Source organism: Maylandia zebra, linkage group LG23 (assembly GCF_041146795.1).
Source record: "Maylandia zebra isolate NMK-2024a linkage group LG23, Mzebra_GT3a, whole genome shotgun sequence".
Taxonomy (NCBI): domain Eukaryota; kingdom Metazoa; phylum Chordata; class Actinopteri; order Cichliformes; family Cichlidae; genus Maylandia; species Maylandia zebra.
In genome coordinates, this window is record NC_135188.1 from 25,348,362 (window position 1) to 25,358,556 (window position 10,195).

Genomic DNA, 10,195 nt, shown 5'->3' on the forward strand with positions numbered 1-10,195 from the left:
TTTGAAAAAAAAATTAGTCATTAATTTAAATTTTGTTCTTACAAATGTGACAGATCATAAATTGACAAATAAATCTTCATGTTTTTCTGCTAAATTTCCCATTTTCCCCCACATTTTTGCCAGGTTTTCTCTTGTGCTGTTTTTTCCTCATGAACTTACATCTGCATATGTGAAATTATTACTAACACGGGCAGCACGGTGGCACGGTGGTTAGCACTGTTACCTCACAGCAAGAAGGTCCTGAGTTCAATTCCACCATCAGGCCGGGGTCTTTCTGTGTGGAGTTTGCATGTTCTCCCGTGTTTGCGTGGGTTCTCTCCGGGTACTCCGGCTTCCTCCCACCGTCCAAAGACATGCAGCTTGTGGGGATAGGTTAATTGGATAACCCAAATTGCCACTAGGTGTGAATGTGAGTGTGAATGGTTGTCTGTCCCTGTGTGTTGGCCCTGCGACAGACTGGCGACCTGTCCAGGGTGTACCCCGCCTTTCGCCCTATGACAGCTGGGATAGGCTCCAGCGCCCCCCGCGACCCTGAAAAAGGATAAGCGGAAGCGAATGGATGGATGGATGATTCATCATAAGCTTCTGTACTCTGGCTTGGACAAAAACACAAAGAAACTAAAACATTGTTATATGAACCGTCTCAGAAATGAAATGCTGTAGATTAATTTCCTGTCTTTGTAGTGGGACACTAGCAGCAGGTGTTTTAACACCAGTGAGAGAAGGCCCATTCATTATACGCATATTTACCAGCAGGAGAGCATGAACTTTCTTCTGTCACCATCTCAGCGGCACACTTGTGAAAATCTGGGAACACAGATTTTCTTGCAAAACTACTTTATGCAGATATAACCTAGATACATACAAATTCTCACATTTCCGCGGTAACTATACAACCATGTGACTGTAGCAATTCAAAACGCTCATACTTAGTAGACATGAGAGTGTATGAGGTCATACCATTAGTGCAGTACATCTTTGTTTTAAGACTGTAACGATACATTCTCCTGTGCTGTTTCTACTGTCTTAGAGTAAAACCTCAGAGGCTTTGGCCAAATTAATGTCACTTCAAGCCACCGATGCCACTGTGGTCACGTTGGGATCTGACAAATCCATCATCAGGTGAGACATGTAAGATAAATAAATAAAACCATCACCTCTGTGGTACATGACATGTGTGTCTGTAAAAATATTTTTATGCCTCAGTGAGGAGCAGGTGCTGGTGGAGCTCGTTCAGAGGGGCGATATTGTGAAGGTTGTTCCTGGAGGGAAGTTCCCAGTCGATGGGAAAGTGATTGAAGGGAACTCCATGGCAGATGAGTCCTTGATTACAGGTAGGAGGGAGTGAATGATGCGAATCCTTGGCTTTGAATGTGGATTTCAGGCATCTTAAGCCAAATTTAGAATTAATTTCTGTGAGTTTTCCGTCTCTGTGTGGCAGAACAAGTGGCATGCATTGCAGATCTTTAGTCCCAGAGGTTACATTTGTGTAATTAAGTTATAAAGTCTTATAAATGTAATCAGAGATGTCTGGTTTGTGTAGGTAAAATTTTTTTTGCATGCAGGTTTGAAAAAACATTCATTTCAATAAAAAGAATCATCTGGCATTTTTTAGATTCAACCTATTGAAAATCAAAGAATCTGATTTTATACCAATTTATTAGGAACCAGAACTAGAAAAAAAAAGAACTAAGAATACTGACATAAAAAGATAAAGGGAAATTAATCAGAAATATCAAAATTTCATGAGTCTGAGGCCACAACTTTGGACTGCTGTAACAAGCAAGAGTGCTCGAGAAAGCCAGTTCTTAATTACAGCTGGTAGGTGATTGGTGGGTGAAGAAGAAGGGGTGAAAGCCAGTGATCCAGCAGAGAGTGGTTGAGCAGTTGAGCCTCTGAAAGGACCTCTGGAGCAGAAACAAACCACAGTTACACAAAAGGCAGAAGATGACTGTGACACCATCATTTAGTCACTTGTTGCAATTTTTTTCCCTCTCTTTCTGTCAGGTGAGCCAATGCCCGTTAGTAAGAAGGTGGGCAGTTTGGTGATTGCCGGCTCCATTAACGCTCACGGTGCCCTTCTGGTGGAGGCCACTCACGTCGGTACTGAAACAACACTGTCACAAATAGTCAAACTGGTCGAAGAGGCACAGACCTCTAAGGTAAGCTATAAAAATCACAATTTTAAACTATAAGGTTACTCACATGTGTTTAATAATAATGACAGTGATAATAAACTTTATTTATAAAGCACACTTAAAACCAAGCTTATACCAAGGTGCTTAACAAGTAACATAGAGAATAAAAGGAAGATAATGGAAATAGAAAGATGACCAAAGCAAGTACTAGGTATGCAAGCAGATAACTGTCACTGATACATAGGAGAAGCAGCAGATACAGAACAAACAAGGAATTAAATGAGCATAAAAGTGCATAAGAAGAAAGAAAGTGTGTACATTATTGTACTTTATTGAGCCCCGTGGGGAAATTGCTCTCTGCATTTAACCCATTCACTCAGTGAAGCAGTGAGCAGCCATTGGGCGCCCGGGGAGCAGTGTGTAGGGACGGTACCTTGCTCAGGGGTACCTCAGGGTAGCTGTTAAGGGGAATCGAACCCCCGACCTTCCGATCATGGGGCAACCACTCTACCTACTGAGCTATCCCTGCATAGTGTGACATGTTAACTAGAAGGAAAGGCAAAATTGAACTAGAAAAATTTGCATTTCCTGCGAAAATGCAGTGTGGATGCCTTAACGGCTGAAGATATCTGCTGAAAAAAGCTGAAAAAGTTGAAAAAAAAAAAAAAAAAAAAAAAGATGCCCTGAGCAGGATTCGAACCTGGCCCTCCTGATCAAAGGGCAGCTATTTAGCTCACTGAGCCAAACACTTTCTCACAAAGAAAAGGTGGAGAGATTGACAATTGTGCTAGCAGAATTTGGGCAAAAAAAAGGGGTGAAAATTCTGCTGAAAAGAGTTCCATCAGCAGAATTTCTGCTGAAAAGAGTTTTTTTCTGAAAACAGCAGAAAAAACTGAAAATTTTGCTGAAAAGAGTTGAATGAGCAGAATTCTGCTGAAAAGAGGTTTTTGCTGAAAAAGAGCTGATAAAGTTTGGATTTGTGCTGAAAAGGGGTTAAAAAAACTGAAAATTTTGCTGAAAAGGGGTGAATAAAATGAAATTTGTGTTGAAAAGAGTTTAAAAAAAGTTTAACTGTTAAGTGAAAGAAATGTTGCCATAAGCTGGATTTGAACCCAGGCCTCCCAGTCTGAGAACGGATGCTTATCTCACTGAGGTAAAGCACAGCTCAGCCCATCATGCAAAATCAGTGACCACATTGATAATGTGTTCCATTCATTTCAATGGTCAAAAGTCATAACACACATCAGCAGAAATAGCAGAATTTTTTAAAGTTTAAACATAGCATTTCTGCTAAAACTTAGTATTTATACTAAATAATATTTTTTTCCTGCCAAATCATAGCATTTGTGCTGGAACACAGAAAGTTCCACCAAATCATACAATTTGTACTAAAACATTATTTATGATTTAGCAGAAACATTGGGACTTGGTAGAAATACTATGATTTACATGAAATACTTTGACTTAGCAGAAGTACTACAATCTAGGAAAAAAGTACTAAAGCATAGCAGAAATTCTATCATTGAGCAGAATTACTAGGATTTAGAAGAAATACTAAGATTTGGCACAAACACTGATGTGGCTCAAGAACCTTTATTGTGCAGTTATACTATGATTTGGAAGAAATACTATACTTTGGCACAAATACTATGATTTGGAAGAAATACTATGTTTTAGCACAAATACTATGATTTGGCTCAAATACTATAACTATCCTCAGTCAGAAGGAGAGGCTGACATCCAGGGATTAGATTACCACAGGTGGAGTTTATTGCGGTCAGATGGATGGTACAGGGAGGTATGGCATACAGTAGGAGGATGTGGAGAGGTGATATGGTGTGGTTTCTATGATTAAGAATAGGGTATGCATTACAACATACATACAGATTAAAGATTAAGAAAACTGGTAACAAATTCCTCCACTACAAATCAGTCTGATGCCACTTTTTACAGGGTTCCCGTTTACTAAGGCACTACCCAAAAGGCGCCACAAGAGGGCACTCAACACAAGAGATGACCTATTTACACTGATGCACTTAGTAAACAGCCCCTACTTAGCCACTACATAATACAGTGATATTACAGTATACAAATTCACACGAATACTATGATTTGGCAGAAATACTATGACTGAGTAGTAATACTATAACATAACAGATTTCCTAAAAAAAACTATTAAATTGCAGTAATTCTATGACTTGGCAGAGATACTACGTTTTAGCACAAATACTATAACAACGCAGAAATACTATGACTTAGTAGTAATACTATAACATAACAGTTCAATGTTCTTGCACAAATAACACAATATGGCAGAAATACTATGTTTTAGCACAAATACTGTGATTTGGTATAAATACTATGATTTGGCACACATACTATATTCCGCAGATACACTATAACATAACAGATATGCTACAACTTAGTAGTAATACTATAACATAACAGAATTATTATTTGGGCACAAATACCACGATTTGGCAAAAATACTATGATTGGGTACAAATACTATGATTTGGCAATAATACTGCATTTTAACACAACTACTGAGATTTAATTGAAATACTATGATTTAGAAGAAATACTATTACTCCATACAAATACGATACTTTGGGACAAATACTATGTTTTGGTTCTAATACTATGATGTGCAACAAATACTATGATTTGGCACAAGTACTATGATTTAGTACAAATACTATGATTTGGCAGAAATACTATGACTTAGTAGTAATACTATAACATAACAGATTTCCTTAAAAAAAAAACTATGAAATTGCATTAATTCTATGACTTGGCAGAGATACTACGTTTTAGCACAAATACTATAACAACGCAGAAATACTATGACCTAGTAGTAATACTATAACATAACAGTTCAATGTTCTTGCACAAATACCACAATATGGCAGAAATACTATGTTTTAGCAAAAATACTGTGATTTGGTATAAATACTACGATTTGGCACACATACTATATTCCGCAGATACACTATAACATAACAGATATTCTACGACTTAGTAGTAATACTATAACATAACAGAATTATTAATTGGGCACAAATACCACGATTTGGCAAAAATACTATGATTGGGTACAAATACTATGATTTGGCAATAATACTGCATTTTAACACAACTACTGAGATTTGATTGAAATACTATGATTTAGAAGAAATACTATTACTCCATACAAATACGATGCTTTGGGACAAATACTATGTTTTGGTTCCAATACTATGATGTTCAACAAATACTATGATTTGGCACAAGTACTATGATTTAGTACAAATACTATGATTTGGCAGAAATACTATGCCTTAGTAGTAATACTATGACATAAAAGATATACTATGGTTTTGCAGACATACTATGATTTTGCACAAATACCATGATTTGGCACAAATGCTATGATTTAGCAGAAATACTATGATTGGGTACAAATACTATGATTTGGCAATAATACTGCGTTTTAACAACAACTACTGAGATTTGATTGAAATACTATGATTTAGAAGAAATACTATGACTCCATACAAATATGATGCTTTGGCACAAATACTGTGATTTGGCAGAAATACTATGACTTAGTAGTAATACTATAACATAACAGATTTCCTAAAAAAAACTATGAAATTGCAGTAATTCTATGACTTGGCAGAGATACTACGTTTTAGTACAAATACTATAACAATGCAGAAATACTATGACTTAGTAGTAATACTATAACATAACAGTTCAATGTTCTTGCACAAATACCACAATATGGCAGAAATACTATGTTTTACCACAAATACTGTGATTTGGTATAAATACTGCGATTTGGCACACATACTATGATTTGGCAGAAATACTATGCCTTAGTAGTAATACTATAACATAAGAGATATACTATGGTTTTGCAGACATACTATGTTTTTGCACAAATACCATGATTTGGCACAAATGCTATGATTTAGCAGAAATACTATGATTGGGTATAAATACTATGATTGGGCAGAAGTACCATGTTTCAGTACAAATACTATGATTTGGCAGGAATACTCTGGTTTAGCAGAAATACTCTGATTTAGCAGAAGTACTATCTTTTGGTAGAAATTCCTGCTAAAAGGTACTATTTCTGCGTTTTAGCAGAAATACTGTAATTTGGCATAAATACTATAATTTGGGATAAATACTATGATTTGGCACATATAATATATTCAGCACATATATTATAAAATAACAGAAATATTTGGCCCCAAAACCATGATTTTGCACAAATACCATGATTTAGCAGAAATACTATGATTTGGCAAAAGTACTTAGATGTAGTAGAAGTACTTTGCTTTAGCAGAAATACTATGATTGAGGAGTAATACCTAAACATAGGAGAAATATTGATACACAGACACACATACACAGACAGTAAAGGGAACAGGAGCTGTGGAGAGTCTGGGCTTGGTATATGTAGGTCAGTTAAATTAGCTGCACCTGCTGTAGTCAGCCCTTACACACACAGACACAGAGAGAGGTGTGAGTTTTCTTCAGTGTATTTCTGACATTCAGGATTCCCCTCGAACAAATGGCCATAATTTCCTAACCGTAGAGGCTAGAACGGTCATTCAGGCATCGTTTTATTCAGAAGAGATGGGGGAATCTTCAGGTCTTCATAATTCAGAGATAAAACATAAATTCTTAAAGATATATGACTTGTAATACACTGTAACTGAGTAGAGGCGAAGCAAAAACTGCCTTGACTTGCGCTCAAACAACCTTTGGTAACTCTAAATCTATATGGAGCATCAAAATCATTCTTTCACCGTAAGAAACAGCAGGCTTTGGTGAACAGTCATGGAAATTTTCAGGGCTCTGTGGAAATCCATCAAAAAGATATGACGAGAGAAAAAAGTGGTTCATTTCCAGAGATTGAAATCTGATGAAATCTGAGCGAGGGACAAATTTCCTACCCTCAAACAAGTCCAACTCATTTCAGAACGGTAATAGGTGAGAAAGAAATTCTTGAATTGTGAGCGTCAGGAGTGTCTGAACATATACGGGGACAAGCCTCATGTCTTAACTTCGCTTCGTTAAGGAGATATGACAATTTGAAAATGCCTCTCATTAGAGAAATCCAGCGGTGATTTTGAACAAACTCTCCATTGAGTTTATATGGAGAGTTTTCTGACTTTGTGTTACTCTGAGGAGATTTGCAAAATATCTATGAGTCCCACAACAATGATAGGGACATTTTCTGAAAGCCAGCAAAAATACCTACGTTTTGGTGTATAATTTGTGGGGCTTGAGTGGAAATTGAGCGAGTAGCAAGAAGTTGTTTGGACATGAAGAGAAAATTCAAACAGTTTCACTGTCCCCTCTGAGTTAATTGCATAGCAACCATAGCAACGCATGTATTTTCTGAAAAATCACAATTTTGCAACTTAAAACTCAAAGAGGGATAAGATTAAAACGGTAGAAGATCTGAAAAAGCTGAATCATACAGGAATAGCCAAATCATTTGAGAACATTTTAAAGTTTGAATGAAGTTTCTAGGTGAAAGTATGAGGCAGTAGTTAAGTTTCAAAGACAAGAAAGTTTTAGCAGAATTGTGGAAGTTTCCCATTCATTTCAATGGGACAAATTAAAGGAAAAAAGTGTAATATTTTAAAAAGTATAATAGTAATAAACACCAAAAGTCATAGCCGGCATTAGCAGAAAGAGCAGAACAGTTTAGAGTTTGAACGGTGAAAATAGCACAAAAATTGTGGAAGTAGATCCACGGCAAAAAGTGTACGGAAACACCCGGAATAATAATAAAGAAGAAAGAGAAACAGGATCTCAATAGTGTGGATGCCTATTAAGGCATCCACACAATAAGTGGGTCTTTAGTCGTGATTTAAACAGTGCAATAGAATCAGAGGCGTGGATAGCAAGAGGGAGGTTATTCCACAGTACCGGGGCAGCCAGAGCAAATGCACGGTCACCCCGAGACTTCAGCCGAGATCTAGGTTGTGTCAGAAGTAGTTGAGTAGCAGATCTAAGTGTTCTAGCAGGAATATGTGGCCTGAGAAGTTCACTAAGATAACTTGGCGCTAATTCATTAATAGTTTTGAACGTAAGGAGTAATATTTTAAATTGAATACGGTACTTTATGGGCAGCCAATGCAGGCTAGCTAGGACAGGAGTAATATGGCAAAATTTCCTGGTACCAGTCAGGAGGCGGGCCGCCGCATTTTGGACTGTTTTTATATGATCGGATGACACAAATGGAATATTTGCAGCAGTCCCTTAATAGCTTACAGACTTTCTTGAACAATAGTTCTCCAGCTTTCTGAAGCTCTTTAAACTGTTTCTTTGGACTCATTTTCAGTCCAGTCCTTGTACCTGAGCATTTTTAAAGGAAATTTTTAATTTATTATTTTTGTTTGTTAAGCCACTTAACACTCTACTATGAATCATTCAAGCAAGCTCCCAACTCAAGAGATGAACCAAGAAACCAAGGTCACGTTTCAGTTCGTATGGTTGTCTAACAGTGATAAATTTACTGTAATACGATTGGCTGTCATGTGGACAGCATGGCAAATGCATAAAGTTCCATAAAGAACCTGCTCTTGGAGGGCTGGAAGTCCTGCATGGTTGAAAAGTTCTTGTTGCTGAGTTTTTACAGTGTAGTTATGATAAAGGCAGTGCTTACTGCTACCGAGGTGTGCAGACACTGTACACTCAAAAGAGAGTGTTCACAAAAAGAGACTGTTAACACTAAACTATGTTGTATTTTGCCCCTGGTTCTGCGTGAATAAGTAAGGATAAAAATTTTGGATTCCTTTGTCATTTAGACTTTTCCACATTTAGACGTTTTGCTTTGTCTTCCAGTTGCCCAATTAGCTCAGCCGATTAGACTGTGTTGCTAATAACGTCAAGGTCATGAGTTCAACCCCCATACTGGCCACTTGTTGCCTTTAAAGGTCACTCACTGTTCTTAATGTACAGGACACTCCTAATTTTGCTTTCCCTTCTCCTCCTCAGGCCCCCATCCAGCAGTTTGCAGATAGACTCAGTGGCTACTTCGTGCCCTTCATTGTTATCGTGTCCCTGTTAACACTGATAGTGTGGCTGGCCATTGGCTTTGTCAACTTCGACATTGTGAAGGAGAACTTCCCGGTAAGTGTGCATGCAGACGACTTGTGTGTGAATAAAAACAGCTGTAGCCTGATCACACCACTCTCCTCCTCAAAGGGTTACAACCAGAGCATCTCCAAGGCAGAGGTCATCATCCGCTTCGCCTTCCAGGCGTCCATCACTGTTCTCTCCATCGCCTGCCCCTGCTCTCTGGGGCTGGCAACTCCGACGGCGGTCATGGTTGGCACGGGGGTCGGCGCTCAGAACGGCATCCTCATTAAAGGAGGCGAGCCGCTGGAGATGGCACATAAGGCGAGACCCTTACGATTCATTTAATGCTTTTTTTTAAAAACTGCCGAAACACTGAAGCGGGTAGAAAGAAAATATGTCTGTAATGAGCGAATAAATGAAAGAGAAAAGAGCTGGAACAACCACAGAAATGTAACATTTCACTTTAATATTTGCGTCGGCCTCTATTCTAATTAACTGGTGACACCATGTGGCATTGCTGCTTGATTACAGCCAGGGGCGATTCTAGCATCTGTTGGGACCTGAGGCAGAAATGGGCCCCTCCAACCAGAGATCAAATATGTTATAAATAAAAAAAACAAGTAAATAAATACATTATAAAAATCGAATAAATAATAATATCAAGTGATCTTGAGAAGGAATGTTTAGAGTGCAGTGCTCAGAGTGTAATAAGGCACCTCTTAGAAACCCTTTTAAACCTGACACTGACCTCTATGTGTCTCAATCAGATCAGTGTGGTGATGTTTGATAAAACTGGCACTATTACAAACGGCGTGCCGCGGGTGACTCGAGTCCTGGTGTTGTGGGAAGTGGCCCGCATGCCCCTGAGGAAGATCCTGGCAGTGGTGGGTACCGCCGAGGCCAGCAGCGAGCACCCGCTAGGCATAGCAGTTGCCAAATACTGCAAACAGGTGAGAGGTCTATTTATG

The 10,195-nt window shown here is 38.3% G+C and overlaps 1 protein-coding gene across 2 annotated transcripts in view; it reads left to right on the forward strand.

The window, feature by feature from the left end:
* atp7b (ATPase copper transporting beta) overlaps positions 1 to 10,195 on the forward strand; it is a 55,135-nt gene that overhangs the window by 38,932 nt on the left and 6,008 nt on the right. For both annotated transcript variants that reach the window (XM_076880113.1, XM_024798818.2), the window contains exons 9-14: positions 1,031 to 1,122; positions 1,207 to 1,334; positions 2,008 to 2,162; positions 9,144 to 9,278; positions 9,354 to 9,548; positions 9,995 to 10,177. In XM_076880113.1, the coding sequence (XP_076736228.1) occupies positions 1,031 to 1,122; positions 1,207 to 1,334; positions 2,008 to 2,162; positions 9,144 to 9,278; positions 9,354 to 9,548; positions 9,995 to 10,177 (888 nt within the window). The remainder of the gene's footprint in view (positions 1 to 1,030; positions 1,123 to 1,206; positions 1,335 to 2,007; positions 2,163 to 9,143; positions 9,279 to 9,353; positions 9,549 to 9,994; positions 10,178 to 10,195) is intronic.